General features: G+C 43.5%; 1 protein-coding gene and 1 long non-coding RNA gene across 9 annotated transcripts in view; both read right to left on the bottom strand.

Annotated features, from left to right (window-relative positions):
• Positions 1 to 1570: 1570 nt before the first annotated feature.
• Positions 1571 to 6619, bottom strand: LOC139799304 (uncharacterized). The gene is made up of 3 exons (XR_011727222.1): positions 5239 to 6619; positions 2078 to 2131; positions 1571 to 1768 (listed from the first exon to the last, which is right to left on the bottom strand). It is a non-coding gene; the product is annotated as an uncharacterized lncRNA (long non-coding RNA).
• A 1698-nt stretch (positions 6620 to 8317) lies between these two features.
• RASAL2 (RAS protein activator like 2) overlaps positions 8318 to 19190 on the bottom strand; it is a 176191-nt gene continuing 165318 nt past the window's right edge. For 7 of the 8 annotated variants that reach the window (XM_071751157.1, XM_071751161.1, XM_071751158.1 and 4 more), the window contains 6 exons: positions 18637 to 18771; positions 17073 to 17275; positions 16778 to 16865; positions 15483 to 15513; positions 10791 to 13492; positions 8318 to 9837 (listed from right to left, as the gene is read on the bottom strand). In XM_071751157.1, coding sequence (XP_071607258.1) covers positions 13350 to 13492; positions 15483 to 15513; positions 16778 to 16865; positions 17073 to 17275; positions 18637 to 18771 — 600 coding nt within the window. In that variant the 3' untranslated portion in view covers positions 8318 to 9837; positions 10791 to 13349. The remainder of the gene's footprint in view (positions 9838 to 10790; positions 13493 to 15482; positions 15514 to 16777; positions 16866 to 17072; positions 17276 to 18636; positions 18772 to 19190) is intronic. The other variant, XM_071751156.1, reaches the window with a different exon arrangement.

Here is a 19190-nt window from a genome sequence, read left to right as displayed (position 1 = left end):
AGGCATTCACTTAAGGAGAGCAGCATCAGTCCTGCAATGTTGGCAAGAAAGGAGCTCAGGTAAACATGCTGCATCCCTGGGACAAGTGCTGCTATACTTGTGTGTCAGCTTTCCAGTTGGATCATCCAGGAGACCATCTTAAACAGACATTTTCAGTACCATTCAAAATTCCTCCCCACTGATACAAAGCAGAAATTCAAGACTTGATGCTTTCCCTGTGGCCTTATACAGTGTGGTCTTTTATTGCACATGGATTCTGGACTTCGAGATTAGGAAGATCTTCTGCAAGCTTCACTTTCCCTCATCTCCCAACAGCAAGAAAATCTTTCCTCATAATGTACCCACTCTGCACAGTTTTTCTAGGACCTTTTTCCCTAAGAGTTTCATTCAGGTCCTGTTCAGGCCTTTCCATTTGTCTTTATTTCTAGGATATCTCCTTAACCATCACTAAGAGAGCTGCAAGTAGAAGTCCAGTGGGAGGAAAAGCTTGGGAAAAGGGAGGCCAATTGGGGTATTAGATATCTATTGACTCCTAACAATCCCAAGTTCAGAGTGACTGGTAACCACAGCACTGTATGGTCAGCAAGTGCCTAAGAACAACCCTTTCCCACAGTTATTCTTAGGTGGGCTGTGCAGAGGCCTGAACTGTTTCACTGTCTGTAAGAGGAAGGCTTCAAATGCACTTTAATTCTCAGTAACATTTGTCCAACTCACCCATGCTGACACAAAGGAAGCCCCTTAATATTGCTGTGCATGCCCTCCTCATCTTACACTATTTACAACTTCAGTGCATTATTTTAGTGCTATTAATCACTACCCAATCTTTTCTAATAAATATCACTTCTGTGAGAAATATTTCACACCAGTCTGAAGATGGGAAGGACAAATTTGTTATTCAGTCAGTATCTGCTTTGTCCTCCTTTTTATGTTCCCAGTGCTTCAGCAGGACATACACTGGAGGGCAGTGTGTGTGGGAAGTCTGTGTGGACTTTGTCACAGGGACAGATCTTGATGTGGTCTCAGAGAGGGCAGGAGTAACTTAGCATGGATGGCCTAAGACTTTCAGGGAAGATGAGCATTTTGCTGACAAATTTAAGCACAGTGAATTGCAAATGTTATCCCTGAACCAGTTTGCTGATAAGGCTTGTAGCTCTCCTAACATCTGCACAAGTGTACTTGCCCAAGATACTCAACATACTTGTTTTTCATGCTGATAAGGGAGCAGTGGTTAAAGAAAACTTGTAGCCATTAAGTGTGCTCATGTCATGCATGTGTAGGATTCAGTTATCAAGTTCATTCCAGACTCAGTGTGATAGAGGCCTGTCTGATAGCTGTGGTACTTATAACCCAAAAAATGCAGTGGGAACTTGGGGAAATGTGAAAAGAATGGCCATAGAGCCTGGTACCAGTGCAGTATGTACTCAGCCAGCCACGTGCACATATATTAAAGAGACTAAAATGACATTAAAAACTTGCAAATTACATGCAGAGTCTTGACAATGAAAATGCCAATCCTCAGGTGAAGGTACTGCAGTTAGGTTCCTGACTCACCAAATTTCCTTCTTCCTGGAGGTCACCTTCCCCATGGGGAACCAGCCAGTCTGCCCCAAACTGGGCTGAGGCCAGTGCTAAGTTAAGCACATTCCACATCATTGGATTCTTTCATATTCATTATCAGCTGGTGCAAGACCTGGGGGCTGCCATTCTGATGAGTCCACCAGCATGGGCTCTTCATGCTGACACACATCCTGTCTTTGACTGAAGGCAACTGCAAATAAATAAATAGAAATATAAAAATATATGTACTGGAAGGTATAAAAACCTAATTGACAAGAGAAATTTTCGAACTATTTAATTGCATCCTGTTTTGTGTTTGTGGGCTCAGCACCTGAAGTACCGATCTGCTGCTGCCTTAAAGACAACAGAAGCCCTTTAACCTAATGCCAAGTAGCATAATGAATGTATCTGGAGCAAAAGCTGCTTTTATTGTTTAGGATCAGAAGAGGTGAGGTTAACATTTATTTCCCCAGCCTGGAAGGGCATGTATTGTTGGGCACTATGTGTGTGACATACATACCACAGGCCTTGTCCCAGTCAGAGAGAATGGATCTGTATCAGCATAATCCTGCATCTGGGCAAACCACAGAAAAACGCGTGAGTAGAGAAAAGCTGCACAGAGCAAAGCCACCAAGGCAACACTGGACCAAGGTTTAGTGTCCAGAACAAAGAGGCTGAAACTCAGATCCTCAAGATACTTAAATCCTTCTGAAAACAGATGCCAAGTATTTTTGAACCAAGGATTAGCCAAGCTCCTTACCAAGGGGACAAAGCACAGTGGGCCTATGGGCACAGTCTCCTCTCTGATCTTTTGTCTTTGAACACAAGAGCTCCCTGGGGCAAATAGACACCCTCAGAGTGAGGGTCCACAAATGAGGGGGTGTTCATGTTCCTGTCAGATCCTTTCTGTACCGGGCAGCCACAAACTGCTCTCCCTTCTTTACCCAGCTCCCTTACTCCTCCTCTCAGCATCAATGACTGACCACAGCTTCTCACTGCAGACAGAAGCAGCTGAGCATGGCATGTGGGAGGGAGGCAGCTGCTTTCCACTCAGTTTTGTCCACACATTCTGGACCCAAAGCACTGCAGCCACCCCTGCCCTGGGCAGAGATCAGCAGCTGTGCTCCCTGAAAAAGCTGAGTGATGTGACAGAAGCATCTCTGGAAGACAGGCCTGCAACAGCCACCCTGCTCCCTATAGTAATGGCTGTAATTCACACACAGCCCCAGCAGGTGGTGGGTAATTTTAGTAGTTTTGAGTAGCACTTGAAAAGCCATTATCAGCACTACAGCTGTAAATGGCTCTTTTTACTCAGGATCTCTGATCTTTGAAATAACTGACTCAGACCTCTTTGGTGCTGATACCTTTTAGCATCTCACACAGACATCCTGCTAACACTCAGCCTCTGCCCCTCATCAGAAGAGAAAATGCTCTACATACAGGTGGAAGCATTAAAACCTGTGATATGATGCTAACTCTAGAGAGGACAGTGATTACAGCAAAAAACCCAGTCTAGCCCTTCAGGAAAATTTCCTAGCAGCTGTTTGACCATCAATGCATTGGCAGAAGTCTCATAAAGCCATGTCAGCTGTGACTGAACAGAGCTCTGCTGTGTGTGCAATCATGAACTGTGAGAGGGACTGAGGATATTGCTTCCTATGGCTTTCCATCTTTCCCTTTCAGGCACACAGCTTATTCTAGCTTCACAGTTGTCAAGTCAGCAGTTGGGGCAGATGCACTTTGTTTTAATCTCCAGATTTTGCCAAAGCCACAATCTGGAACCTGCTTCCAGGGAATGTATTTCTTTCAAGAAAAAAACCAAAAAAACCAAAAAACAAAAACCAAACCAAACCAAACAAAACCAATCAAGAAAATGTTACTGAAGAAGTAGCAATCTCTCTGCCCTTCAGCCAGCCCCAGAGGAGCTGCTACATATTTTACCATCTTTTTTAGCCTTACTGGTTGCTGCAGCAATGACCTTCTAAATGCATCCTCAGTATAGCACAGACCCTGGTATAGCAAAGCTACCATTCCCTCTTTCCCTGACAAATAGAAAATTGAGAGGCAGTGCTCCACTTAATCCCAATTAGGAGAATCCTGAGCAGGTATAAATTCTTCAGAGATTCCTGATCCTAAAAAAATCCAGCAACACAAAATGAAATTTTGCAGTGACTTCTGGTAATAACAGGGAAAGGGAAGTCAGACCTCCTCTTTCATTACCTTCCCACTAGGGAAGCCCTGAAAAGAGCTCTTTAAAAGTTCTGACAGAACTACTGCACACAGAGATATTGCTGGAAAGCAAAGCTTTGAACAACACAGACCATGTCACCATGCCTGAGGAAAAGGGACCAAGGGACACATGTGATGAGTACGAGCTTAAGGGTAAATATCCCTGTGTCCAAAGGGGATATATGGTCCCCCTGTGCATTTCAGCTAATTTAGAGGCCAAAGTGAACTCCCTATGATGACAATTGAAATCCACTCAGCACCTTTTTCAAGGCCTTTACAACTCCTTACAGGAAAATGCTGGCTCTGCAAAATGATTCTCTGCACACAAGTCAGCTGCAGAATGCCCAGAGGGTGTCACAGCTAGAAGGCTGCCAGAACAGGGAGTGATTCCTTGTCACAGCTTAGCAGTTTGGGCAGACCACAAACCTAGGGACAGAATTCCTCTCTATTACCCCCCTACCCACAAAGGGAAGATAGAAGGGGAATAAAGACCTGAGACTTGAAGTTGGAAACTGAAAACAATTGGGTACAGCTTCACTAACAGAGGGGGAAGGTAATAACATAAGGGACAAAGTAACAAAGAATACAAATATATACAAATATATACACACATATACAAATTCCAGGTCTCAGATGAGGAGAGGCTGGCCCAAATTCTACACAAACCTTTCCATGGAGAAAAAAACCCAGCTTCTCTGGATGGAAACTTCCTGTGGATGCTGCGTCCTGGAAAGAGAATCGTAAATTGTTCTCTCTCATCTTTCCAAGGGCTTATAGAGCTGTCTTAACCTTTACTGAGCTCATGGTCATTATCCACACTGTGCTCTTGTATTTTTCTACATCTCCCAAAGAGAAAAGTCTTTCTTTCTACCTCAGCCAACACAAAAATGGGGAGTACCATCAGCTGCAGCACTGGTGCTGAGCCCCCTGCCAGAGACTGTACAGGTGCCATTTCAAGGCACTCATCTTCCAGGCAGGTATCTCCCAGAGCTTTGCTGTGTTCAGCCTCCTTCCCCAACAAGTTCAGTCTGCACCTATACATTCTAAACCAACACTTCTGCACAGATGGCCACCTCTTTGAGCCTTCAAGCAATGAGCAAGTTGAAACACTTGCACTGCACATACTCCCAGGAAGGACTGTCCCTGCAAGACACCACGTGCTATGTGGTACTCTGCATGTATGAGCATGATTATGCTCACTGCTTGTAAATATACTGTGCCCAGAGTTCTGACAGGGAATTTTATCTCATGTTTTCTCTGAGACCAGGAGAATATAGAACTGTAGTTAACTTAGGGAGGCAAGATGTAGCTCCCATCACTACAACAACCACTTCTACAGCACTAATTCATCATGGAGCCTGCATGTTGTCTGTTGTCTGACTTACATCAGCTGTGCCAAAGAAGAGAAGCAACAAAGAAATGCAGCCTGGAACTTTGCTATAGCTCTCCCACCTTCACTGCATGCAGGTCTTCCTCCTTGCCAAGCATGATGACAGGGAATGCTCTCAACATCTGTATCCTGCTCCAAATGGAAGCCTGGACAGTGGAGAAAAATGGGGAAGAAATGTCATTCATTTGTGCAGATCACATTTCATTCTGCATTAGTTTCCATCATCACTGGTGTCTACACCAGGTGTTTGTTCCTCATCACCCCCCCTCTCCCTAGTGGTAACACAACAGTCCTTGGGGTCATGTAGTAAATGTGAAGCTGGAAGAACCCGGAGGGCACAAGGAAGATCTCTACCAAGTGCCCTGCTTGTGGCAGCTACTGTGAAGTCTGCAATATCAGTAGAAGTTTCTATTTCAGCCAAAGCTGCTCAGCTGCTGAGCTGGGCTAACTGGGTCTACAGAAAAGTGGGTTCGGGGCTACAGAACTCAAATTTCCAGTTACATCAGCAGGATTACATGTTCCTATGGAGCTGAGTACAGACAAGTATTCATACTCCAGGAAGAACTGACAAGTAGCCAGGTTTCATGCCTGCAATGAAGATATTTGATCTACTTCTCACAGCAAAACCCAGGAATTTAATACATCTTCTGGAAACATGAGGATATTTAATCTGTGGGACCAGAAGAAAGATGAAGGACAGCAATGTGAGATGTGTTCTAGTCAGAGCAAGGACTTTCTTTGCATGAGATTTGTATCTCACCATAAGCAAATTAATATTCCAGCTGGTAATGGGATTTAAGCAGCAGTTCACACTCTTGCACATAGGAAAACATTAAAAGTTTTACACTTGCATCCTTCGGTCTGGAAGATTCTTGGAGGGAGCTTCTCCTAAGGAATTTCTCAGCTGGAGCAGGTGAACTGCAAGAGCAATGAAGATGGGCTCCAGAGCCCTGTAGTTTAACACAGTGGAAGTAAGGAGCAATTCCATGGTGAAATAGAATTTAACATCCTGGGCTGCTGGGCCTGCTTCCTCCTCTTGGCAGTGCTCAGCATTGCCACAGGCCAGGGGGTGACTGCTGGGTGAGCAGACGGGCAAGGGGTGTAGGAATTCACAGACTCACCTCCTCCAGAGAGCTGTTTCTGCCTCCTGCCCAGGCACCCACTGCTTTGGGTTCTGTACAAACATGCAGGAAGGCAGCTCTTGGCATGAAAAACTTCCCACCTAAGCAGGAACAAGGCAGAACATGCAGGGGACCAGAGCAGAACAAAGTGAAGGCTGGAGGCACGTAGTAACAACTACAAGCTTGCTGTGTATATTCTGCATGCTTCAAAGTTACAGAAAAAGAAAACAACATGAAAAATGAAAATACTTTTAGCAAAACATCCCCTTGAGTGCAGCTTTACATTCAGTAAGTTCAATATGGAAGTTTTTCTCACTCATTATATACAATGAGTATAATGATACTCATTATATACATTATCTTCATATACATATGAAGAATAAATATAAATTGCTTAGAATCCAGCATTTTTTGTGAACCTGTAAATAAATAATTCTCTGTACATCCATGCCTCAAATTCTGCAGCTTTTGGCTGCTGCAAACTAGGGACTGACTGAAGGAGAAAACTGGGCTGATTACATTCACCAGTCTGGCATGAGAAGAATAAACACAGAAATTATCATAGAATCATTAAGGTTAGAAAAGACCTTCAGGATCATTGAGTCCAACTGTAATCTAGCTACCACAACCACTAAACCATGACCAGAAGTGCCACATCTAAATGCTTTTTGAACATCTCCAGGGATGGCAACTCCACCACCTCCCTGGGCATCCCATTCCAATGCCTCACCACTCTTTGAGTAAAGAAATTTTTCCTAACATTTAACCTAAACCTCCCCTGGCACAACTTAAACCCATTTCCTCTCGTCCTACTGCTAGTTACATGGGAGACCAACATCAGCCTCTCTACAACCTCCCTTCAGGTAGTTGTAGAGAGCAGCAAGATCTCCCCTGAGCCTGCTCTTCTTCAGACCAAATACCAGGCTGAGTACAGGGGCACAATCACTTCCCTCCTACTGCTGGCCACACTACTCCTGATACAAGCCAGGATGCTGTTGGCCTTCTTTGCCACTTGGGCACACTGCTAGTTCATGTTCAGCTGTGCATCCACCAGTACACTCTCAAATACTTTTTTTTACATTTTTTTTTTACAAATTGTAAAATTTGTTACAATACAAATTATAATCATTTTAAACAAAACACACCGGGCTGCTTTCCAAAAAGCTTTTCCCCAAGCCTGTCATGCTGCTTGGGGTTATTGCCACCAAAGTGCAGGACCTGGCAGTTGATCTTGTTAAATCTCACACCACTGACCTCAGCCCATCCATCTAACCTGTCCAGATCTCTCTGCAGTGCCTTCCTACCCCATAGCAGATCAACAGCCCCACTCAATTTAGTGTCTGCAAGCTTGCTGAGTGTACAACCCAATTCCATCATACAAATCATTAGGAATATTAAACAGAACTGGCCCCAATCCTGAGCCCTGGGAGACACTGGTGACAGGCTGCCACTTGAATTTAACCCCATTAATCCCAACTCTGGGCCTGGCCATCCAGCCAGTTTTTAATCCCCTGAAAAACCCACCTGTCTATTACATGGACCGCAAGTTTTTCAAGCAGAATGCTGTGAAGGATGGTGTCAAAAGTCTGAATTCATACAAGGTACCTCTTTTCATCACTTAAGCTGTTATTAATATCCAAAAAATTCCATGCCCACATGAAGCAGGCAGCAATTCCCTGTGTCTCTACAGCTTGTCGCTCTCCCACTCTGCAGTGCCAGATGCTTCCCGGAGAGTTTCAGATTGCAGGAGAGATCCCTAGCACAGCATGGGGAGGCAGAGCTCTGAGACCTGTGCTGGACACCCCAGGAACACCAGCAAGGAATTAATTCTGCTCCTCTCCTCTGCCAGGGACCCCTTGGTTTACCCTAGGTGGCTCTGGGTGCCAAAAGGGAGGTGGCTCTTGTCACAGACATTCTGTCACACACACACACACACCCTCCAAAGTTACACAAAACCCAAGCGTAACTGAGAGAGGAAACAGCAGGATTTTAAATCAGCACAGGCTTACTGAGTCCAAACTGTTTAAAGTTAAAGTTTATTTGTATTCTTTGTAGGAATATCAATAAAAGACCTCAAATGTATCTATATCTGTACATATTACAAGAACCTTCAAAAATTATTCACAGAACAAAAATAAATCTTCTTTAGAACAAACTCAGGCAATGAAATGCAGAAATGGATCTCAGAGACCAAACAGTCCAGTGCTATTAGCATAAAAATACAGCTTGAAAAACAAGTTTATTACTTTTTAAGGTGTACTTTCTTGAAATAAAAAATAAATTATTTAGAGCTATCATAGTAAAACAGTTCTGTGTAGTAACACCTTTATTAAGGCCCTTGAGACAAAAAATTTATTTTTACAGGTAGGATTCCTGGCAGGCATGGTCTGTAGGTACATGCTCACTCTCATGGGAGTTAACTTACAGTGGAGAAGGAAATATCTTAAAGCATTAGGCTAAATTTAACCCTTTTTGCTCAGCTGGATACCTGTGGCTGACCAAGCTAATCACAGATGGAAATACATTTCATGGCTCAACCTGCACAGGAATTATTCTCCAGGAATGACAGAAACATTTTTGCAGAACACAAACAGAATTGTACATACACAGAGACCTCAGCAGGTCAGTTTTGCTGACACATTCCTCCTGCAATGCTGTAAAATTGCTGGCCTTCAACTGCTGAGTTTTCAGGTGAAGTAAGAAGCAGATGGCTTTAAACAAGCATTAAAGAGCTCAAGCCAATCCCAAGTGATTGCAAAAATGCCAAATAAAACTTGTTTGTTGGATGACTTATTAGATAAGTACAGAATTTATTCCTGGATAGACTTTTTTTTTGGTATTTTCTCTAAATAGAAAATACACACATCCCTTTCCATGCTTCTCTGGATCCCCTGCCTGAGTTACACCACTGGAAAGGAATGTTACAAAATGTATAGCTGTAAGAATCTGGGCTTTTATGCATAGCTGCCTGTTTCTAATACACCAGGCAAATAACCAGTAGTTCCTGGATGTGAAATCTGTCTGTTTTGATTGAGAAAAACAAAGAAACAAACAAAAAGAGGTTTGAACAACCAGAGTTGTAGAGAACAGGCATTTATAGGATGCCACTCAGCTGTGCTTCCTCCCTGCTCATTCTGGTCTTCACACCCTTCATACCACATGGACCACAGCAGAACACCATGGAGCTCCACAAGGCTGCTGTTTCCCTGCCCTGCTAGCCTGAGGTTTTCAGCTTTGCAGGTTGGGAAGAACCAAGAAGCATCCTAGAAAGGTACTGAATACTCAAGGACTACGAAGGTACTCAAGGACTGAGCTGCCAGGATGGGACAACTTTCCTGTTTCCAGTTTGGGAGCACCCAAGCATTGCTCCTCCAGGTTATTAAATTTTTTTCCTGCACTACTTCATCTGTTTCCAAAGGAGAGCAAGCAGCTCCTTGCAACAGCATCAGACACAGCCTGATGCATTTGCTGCAAGTATGAACCAAAACTTCACGTCTGTAATGGGCATCATCAGACTTTGGCTATTTACTTCTCTTATTGCTGCAGAAACCCACTGGCTACATCTTAATCCAAATGTGATGAGGGCTCCAAAATAGACAGACCTTTTGGCTGCCACATGGTTTACTGTCACTTGAATTTTATCAGACTAGACAAAATAGAAGCTGGCATTTTTACATGCTGCCAGCTTGAAGCAGCTTAAAATTGTTCTAGAAAGTTGCTTGGTAATAAACCAGGAGAGATGGCTGCCTGCAGAACTTGGGAGCACAGTGTTTTGCTCTGCAGCTCATCAATTTTAGTCTGCAACCTTCATGTTCTCCTGGGGCACCTTCTCCTCTACAGTGGGAGGTAGAGGAGCACATTTTGCCCTTTAGGGTAGAAACTGCAATAGAAGAGAAACAGGCCTAGCAACAAGCTGCAAGGATCATAGTGATGGCTCAGACTCTTAGAAAAACAATTTTTCCTTGTCTACAAACTTAGAAAATACAGAGAAGGTACTTCAGTGATTGCCAGAATCACTGAAGAGGTCACCACAATGTATGAGTCTTGGGGCAGATATTCTCTAAAAACCAGGGCTGAAATGTTGCCCCTGCTGCATTTCTCTGCAGAAACCACAATGGATACCTCAGTCTTCATCATCAAACCATACAGCTCAGCCAGCAATCTTTGATAATTACCAGAGAGCTGGAGAGCTCAGGTGAAATCCCAGATTAATGCTACCAGAACACCATAACTGCTTCTGCCTTGTTCTAGGCAATGTATTCCTGTGACCACAGAACACCCACACTGTTTGCAACATGTAGTAAAGCAACAGTGCATGTGCCCATCTGCAAAGGCTACTCCTGGGAACAAATTCCCATGGTGTAGCTGTGTTGAGTACAAGTACATATCAAAGGGGAGATGCAGATCAGACATAAACACTTAACAAGGAGCTTGCAAAGGTTTCTTGTAGATGAGAGCTACTCCCAAGACAGATAAATACAAGCTCGACAGACTGCCTATGACTGTGATGAATGATGGCAGAAGGAAAGTAGATGGAAATTAAAGGCACAGTTTGAGGAAGAAAATGTCACGTGGTCAGCAGTTACCCAGAACTGGAAGATGGTTTGGAAAGTAAGAAAAAAAAATAAATAAAAAAATTCACTACTGACCAAATGCAGAGCCCAAGGCCAGGTGCCTCAGGCAGAGCTGACTGGGCTGTGATACATCCAGGGATGCTCCTTGGCCTGGAGTACCAGGTCATATTTGAGGAGCCAGAGAAGCTTTGATCTATTAAATATATTAAGTATGAATTAATATTAAGTATTAAATATGAATCCCAATTCATTGTAGTCAAGTTTTCTCTAAAGGTGAATTAATAGTTGAGGCCTTGCTAGAAAAGATTCATACATGTTTTTCTTACAGCAGTGCAGGAGACATGGTCTTACATTGTAATGTAACATACTTGGACTATGACCTTTAACTGAATCATCATCACACAATAATCCAGCAGAACCATTAACAAACACACTGCAATCTGCCACATGCTGCATTTGCCCACAGAAGTGAGATAAGTAAATTTTCAAAGAACAAACAAACTTGACAATGAATTTGGGCTCTCAGTATTGTAAACCCTCCTTGTTCAGGGAACCCAGGGTCACCTTCAGGAGGTCGAGGGATTGGCACAGAAGTGCCTATGTTTTTAAAGGAGTAAAGGTCACTTTGTAATTATATGTGTATTTGCATCCAGCCTGGAACTATGCTTCTATGAAATGCAACTGAAACTAATTGAACATGAAACCTTAGTTTAAACTACTTAAGAAAAAACTGGTTTGCATGGAACTCCAAATAACACCTAAACTATCCAGAGAAAGGCAAATTTTAATGGAAATGGAAGAACTTGTAACACTAACGTGCAGAAACATCCTTAATTGAAACTGGCTAAGCTAATGGCTGAAACAGTGAAATGGAACAAGAGCTAAAATCTAGAAATCCTATAGGAAAAAGGGAATTTTGCATATGGGAGCCTGCTTTGCTGGGCATGGGCACCCTTTGGTTCACTCCTTTCTCAGAGCATTAACCCAGGTGTTGCTGATGGAGTGCAGAGAAAGTTCAGGTCACCTGCTGCATGGTGAATTCTGCAGGGACATGATGGAAATTTAGCAAGAAACAAAGTGTTTACAGGTCTGTAAATGCTTAGTTCAAACTACTTAGGAAAAAACTGGTTTGCACAGAACTCTGTGCAACTATCCAGAGAAAGGCAAATTTTAATGGAAATGGAAGAATTTGTAACACTAACGTGCAGAAACATCCTTAATTGAAACTGGCTAAGCTAATGGCTAAAACAGTGAAACGGAACAAGAGCTAAAATCTAGAAATCCTATAGGAAACATGGAATTTTGCATATGGGAGCCTGCTTTGCTAGGCATGGGCACCCTTTAGTTCACTCCTTTCTCAGAGCATTAACCCAGGTGTTGCTGATGGAGTGCAGAGAAAAAGTTCAGGTCACCTGCTGCATGGTGAATTCTGCAGGGACATGATGGAAATTTAGCAAGAAACAAAGTGTTTACAGGTCTGTAAACTCTCAAACCAGAAAATACCAAACTACATTAGGACTGGGGTAAAACCAGAAAGAATTCTACCTTAAAAAACTGCAGATATGCTGTTTGATAGGGAGATTGACTGTGTGCAAATGCAAGGAAACAAACTGTGCTTCTCCAAGCTTTAAAAGTTCATAAAGACTGATAATTTTTTGCTGTAGTCATACCAAAAGTGTGTACAGGATCCAGCAAAAGCCCATTTTCTTGTTAAAACGTTTGCTATCAAGTTTGCATTCAGTTAAAGAACAGCTAGAGGGGGATAAAACCAGCAGATGAGTTTTCTTATAGAATTCATTTCACTCCTCATGTATCAGTCAGCCCGAGATACACAGCTGCCGTCAAATATAACCACTGCTCATCTCTCACCCACAACACACATGCACTCACACTCCCCTCTTCCTCCTCTGAGGACTGCAGTGCTTCCAACAACAAGAGAAAAAATAAGAATAAAAATAGCAATAATTAAAAAATTCTACAGTATTAACCTCCTTTTGGTATATTACATCAGCGTTTTCTGTACATGATCTAAGAGCTCCCTCTATTTACACAGTGATATGGAAGGAAGTTGTTGTCAGGAGCCTGAAGTACAACTTTCAGAGTTCTTATTACCAAATTTTTGTTGTTGCTGCTGTTGTTGCTGTTGTTTTTGTTGGGTTTTTTTTTGTTTTTTTTTGTTTTTTGTTTTTTTTTTGGGGGTTTTTTTGGGGGTTTTTTTGGGTTTTTTTTTGTTTTTTTGTTTTTTTTTTTTTGGTTTTTTTTTTGTTTTTTTTGTTTTTTTTTTTGTTTTTTTTTGTTTTTTTTTGTTTTAATTTTTTTTTTAGCAGCATTATGTAAACCTGTCAGGGGAAAGTGGGAGAAGTGGGAGGTAGGGAGGGAAAGGGAAAGGAAGAAGGAAGGGGAGGGGAGGGAAGGAAAGGGGCTATATTTTAAAGGTTTCTGGAGTCTGCTGCCTGTTAGCAGCTACTGTTTTTGAATTCACCATTCTCCGTGATGGAGAGCTTGGTGGGGTTGCCAGAGGGGACTCCGTTGGAGGCCTGGACGCTGTAGCGCTCCTTCACTTGGGTCAGGGCACTCATCAGCCGCGTGTTGGCCGAGTCCAGGGAGACGATCCGCTTCTCCTGCAACACACACCCCACAGAGTCAAGATCTGCTGCACAAATGAGGTGCCTCGGCCCCACAAACCTGCTTTTGGGGGAAGATTTCCAAGACCCCCTGGGGCTCTGACTGTCTTCGGATAGGTTTCTAGGAAGAGGCAGCTTGGCTAATCCTTTGGGAAGATGGGATGCCTGCCTTTCTGTTTTCTTGGGGTTGCGTGGCTAGGTCAGGCTCTCCTGGCCCTTTTATGTGATGGAAGGGTGACAGTGAGTCAAAGTGATGGTGGTGAACTGATCCAGTGTCAGTGGCTCCAACCAAGGCACGTGGAAACACGGTATTTTGCCACAGGAGGGAGGGAAGGGTGTTGGTGTTAGTAACAACAACAGCCGATTTGGTTATTTTAAAAAATAGGTTAGAAAAAACAGAAACAGGCAGCAGAAAGCAAAAGTGGTGGTTTCATCTGGCAGAAAAAAAGTGCAAGTGGTATCTCGTGGTTGTTGTCTCTGTGTTTTGGATGGAGTCAACTCAGAATAAACTCATGGTATGGTTGAAATAAATAATAATTTTAAAAAGCAGATAATGGCAGCCTGCAGTCACCAGCAGGAACAAGGGTGCAATAGCAACATAGAGAAGCAGCAGCCAAAAGCTACAACTAAGGGGTTATGTGAGGTGAAGGGGAAGAGGGCAGTGTGGGTGGAGGGGGAGATGCCATTGACAGAACACAAAGAACAAACACTGAACACACTGCACTCCTAGACCCATTCCAGCTCAGAGGGGCTCCTGGGCTCCACCAAATCCAGGGTTCCCACAGCCCAGATTTGACTTTTCCAGCACAGAAAGTGCTGGCCTCCACTTTCAGCAGTACTCACAAAACTAAAGGATGTGTACTAAATTATAAAGACTGAAAAATCCACCAACAGAACCCAGCCTGCTAGCAGCTAGATTATCTACAGTGGGATGCAGCACAGGAGGGCCAAGCCAAAGACTTAGGACCATGATTAGAAATGGCAATTTTCATCTTCCCTCAAAAAAGAACAAACTAAAATGGAGCCACACAAAGCAGCAAGGGATAGCAACAGCTACCAGCAGATGGGCTTTTTCACTTGGAGAAGGAAAAATGTCTCATTTACTTGGGTGAAAAAAGCTGCATGCAAGAACTCTTCCCAGTCTGGCCCATTGAGAAACAAAATGGAAGGACAAGTGATGCACAAAAGGCACAGTTCAGACACATTGATCAGGAGGCCTATGTGCTGCAACAGCCCCTTGAGATCGGGATCCCAGCACATGAACTGTGTGGTACATCAGCAATCAAGTCATGTTTGCTTTTCTCAGTGAGCTTCCCCACAGGGGTAAGTCTTAGGGTGCAAAAAGACAAGAAAAAACAAAACCCAAAACCAGAAGAGTTTAAGAAGTGCTAATATTCCAGCCTTGAAGAGACCAAGCTCTGTATAGCAGAGCAAACAGAGGAAGAATCATGAGAAGTCAACAAACAGCAAGGCAGGCTGGAGCCTGCTCTAGCACTTGCCCTGATCCAGGCAATATAAGGAGAAAGAACAGTGGAGGACTGAAAGACCTTTGCTTTTCCTCCCACGGGGAAATAAATCCTGCAAAAGAACTGCCTTAGCAGAAATGTGCTCTTCAGCAAGTTAAAGCTCCTTCTCCTCTGACTAAATTTCACCTCTAATGTGTAATTTAAAATCAAAGTTTCTTTCCAAAGAATACGACTTCTTAAAGAGTTAAAAATGAAAGCCTGGTTATTTTCTGGCACCAATGAGTGCTCACTATGACAGTTTGCAAAATGACTGGAAATACACATTTGGAAAAATTAATCTTAATAGCATGAGCTTGGTGAGCAGAGGCATCTTCTCACTCAAAGGAAAACACTAACAACCATGTCTCTAACACACAAGAATGGGGTGCAGGGAGTGGGAGGAGCTGGAATGGGTAGGAGGTCAGTGTACTGGGCCAGGACTTGGGTACTGCTGAGCTAGAGAACTGATTGGGTTTACTTGCCTGTTTGAATTATCTCATCCCCATTTATGACCTGTAATTTAACACAGCGGAGATGTCACTCGCAGCAGCAACTGGGCTGGGACTCTGCAGCTCTGCTGCTCAGAGGACAGAGTTTAGCCAGACTGAGTCCCTGCTCCGGCCTCTGGAAGCACAGTGCACACACCATGCACTGCCCAGTGCCCCTTCCACCTTCTTGGGGCAGCTGAAAAAGGCATCAGCCCCTCCAAAAACCAGGCTGCTGTTTGGGTGAGCTGCTGTTCTTGCAGTGTGTAGCAGCAAGATGCCCTGACTGTGCCTATCTCCAAAAAACAGCCCAGCACATTCAAGTTTGACTCCAGCTTCCACTTGCCAGACTCCTTGATCAGACCAGAGGCTGCTGTACTGTTTCTCCACCATCAAGCAAACAGAAAACTCAGTGACTGACTACATTCCTGTTCATTCTCCAGCACTGCACTCTCCAATTGTGCATTTTGAGAGCCAGTCCTCACAGAAAGGATTTAACCTTGAGCTTCTAGAACAGGTGACTACCAAAAAGGCAAGAAGCAGGGAAGATGTCCTCCAAATGCAAATAACCACAAGCGTAACATGGCAGGCAGATACAAATGTTTTTCAGGTTCTGTTGGACAAGCTTTGCTCTCTGGGATCAGCACAGGCACAGAAGAAAAGCTGAAATGATCCCACAAAAAGAAAAAAAATATATAGTGCCCAGGGTGTTCCACTTTCCACATGTCATTGGTCTTGGCTGAGACAAGCACTGCAGGCTCATGGCAAAGTGGGCATTTCTCCAGGAAATCTGACAGGGGCAGTCAGATGGAGTGAAATGCCATGTGTGACACTATAGAGGGCAATGCTCTGTTGCAAGCATTTTCTTTTCTTGACGAATATTCAAAGCCATGCTTTTAGCTTGCATAGCTGAGATTCATGCATATGGCAATTAAACTATGCTGGTATGAGGCACATCTTTTCCAGAGTTCCAAAGCCCACACTTGAAACAATGTCTACACAATAAAGCATTATTCCTTTATCCCCTTGGGATCTTGCAGAGGAAAAAGGGTTTTGGAGAAGCAGGCAGTCCTGTGAGTTTTGTCAGTCTTTCTCAAAGCCTTGTGTCTGGCAGGTACAGCCTTCATTAATTAAAAAACCCAACTCTCTTCTGGAAGGCAGTAAATTGCATGTGGAACACCAGTGACCACACTGACTTGAGAGCTGGATAACAATGCTGGGGCAGGAGGAGAGTGGAAATGAGGGATTTTACACACTAAACACCTGGTTCTTGGTGATCCTGAGCTCCTTACCTGTGCATCAATGATCTTCTGCTTTGCATCGATGACAGCTTGCATCTCTGCATGATCCTTCTTCAACTCCTCTTCAACCGCCATTAATCTGATGAGCAAAAAGAGGTACAGATCAGAGCAGTTCAATACTGTTCCAGAGGTCTTCAGGTCATCTGGCCTGTTGGTTTGACTCCTCTGGTTGTCCTGTCTCTGCAAGAGAAAAATTCTCCCGCACTCCGAAAAGCTCATCTACCCATCTGACACTGCCAATTGCCCAGCCTTGTCCTACACAATCACACGTTTTCCAAAGCCTCACCTGTTGATGATACTTTTCATTTGGCTGTCCTTCTCCTCCTGTTGCCTGCGCAGCCTCTCCTCACTGTCCTCCAGCCTGGACTTGTACTCCAGCAGCAGCTTCTGCATTTGCTGCTCTTGCACCAGAAGCCGCCGCTCATATTCCTCCAGCCGGCGACTGGAGACCTTCAGGCGCTCCTTCAGCTTTGCTATCTCCTGTTCATACTGCAGGTGGAAGGAGAAGAGGGAGGAATCAGATGCAGTGAGAAAAGGAAGAGATCAGATCATTATAATCTGCTGCTGCTGTTCAAAGAATGACAAAGAATGTTAGTTTTTTTTCATGAAGTGTGAATTGATGGAAGCAAAGGAGATGACAAGCAAACAGCTGTGGGGGAACACAGACAAGGAGCACTCAGGCACCCAATGAGCACTAAGATGATCCCCCACTGCAGGATGTCACTCTGTAGCACAATTTAAGCACTCAGAGGATTCTGATGTGACTCTTCAGTCCCGATCAGTAACATCCCCATTTACTCCAGATTCAAGCCTCTCCCCAGCAGAAGCTGCTAACAGTGCTCAGCTGCAAAAATGTCATGGGGTGATCAAACTTACACAACTGTTTGCATCCAATATGGCATCCAAACAGCTCATTCTTTAGGACCTAATCAAGGCATGGAAGCATGTGACAGAGCAAATAATTCACAACAGAGTAAAGCCTGTAAGTTTACTTGGCCGAGGTTTTGTTCTATTTACTGCCTCTGTGAACAATCTGTGAACAAGTGCAGTGAATCCCTGTACCTTAGTTTGGGTTCATTCTCCTTTCCTAATAATCCCATGCTCCTGCTTTTTGTCTACCAGATGTTCTCCTCTTCACTCCCTGCCTTTTCACAATAGCAAGCCTTGTTCTAAACTTTATCACCATAGCAGCATATAGGTATAGCTGTACTTGGAAAAATGGTATGTACTCCTTATATTAAATACACTTTAAAAAAAAAAAGATCATGGATGTTTTTGTGTAGCGCAGAAACACTGTACTACCCAGGTGAGACACTGCCTCAGGTGAAGCCCAAGACAATTTTACTGCAAGTGCTGATGAAGATTAAGTTTCATTTACAGAGGCTGGTACAATCATTTAGCATATCCTAAGCTATACTTAGTCAGGCTAGCAATTGTGATTTTATTTTTTTAATGGAGCTTAATGACCATTTGGAAGTTTTGTAGAAAAGGTGCAGTATGCTCTAGCTATAGTGTCATAAAAAATAATGACTTAAGCAGATCTAATACAGTTAGGCAGCATGACTCAGGATGCACATAAGTGCCAAATATCAATTTGTTACGTGCAAACTCTCAGCTGTGTCAGTTTGCACTCATCTGACATGCCTGTACATGGGTTAATCTATAGCATGGGATGTGGTACTACAAGGATGTGTGGCAGCATGTACAGCAGGACATGATGCCAACACAACCTCAGCTTGAAAAACACAACTCTGTCAGAGCAGTGCCTGAAACTTGGTCTGAACTCAGCTGTGGGTGGCCAGGGCTCACTGTCCACCCATAAGTCAGCTGCATACAGGAAAGAATCTTACTTTTTCAGCATGCTTGACTTCATCAGGATTCTGCTCTGCATCCTCCTCTGCTTCTTCATACTGTCCGTTATTGAGGACCCACGCAGCTGTCCTTTCCACTGGTGACATCGTGGCAGAGTCCACAGGTGACTGAACCTGGAGCAGAGATACCTGTAAGCATTTTTCAGAGAAACTACATCCAAACCAGCTCAAAACCAAAATTTATTTGGAGAAAACAGACCATGAATCTGTCAGTCTCAAAGGGTTCTCTAAGCCTCTCTTGCAGAGCAACAGGATTCTCCCTTGACTTTGGACACACAGCTCTTACCTGAGTCCCTATAAAATCAATCTATTTTTTTCTACTACTAATTTTTCTACTACTAATTTTTCTACTACTAATTTTTCTTCCTTGCTAAGTAAGCCTCTCTCTGGAAACATTCTTGATACCAAATCCTGTTCATAGCCACCTTTCCCCTTTGCCAAATTTTCAGTAAGGCTTTCTCAGCCTATGATTCTTCTCACAAAGAATAAAGAGGGACAAAGCTTCTCTTGCAGCCTGCTCAGGTAGGACAGAT

This window comes from Heliangelus exortis, chromosome 8 (genome assembly GCF_036169615.1).
Source record: "Heliangelus exortis chromosome 8, bHelExo1.hap1, whole genome shotgun sequence".
Lineage (NCBI taxonomy): Eukaryota > Metazoa > Chordata > Aves > Apodiformes > Trochilidae > Heliangelus > Heliangelus exortis.
This window is presented reverse-complemented; position numbering and strand designations above follow the sequence as displayed.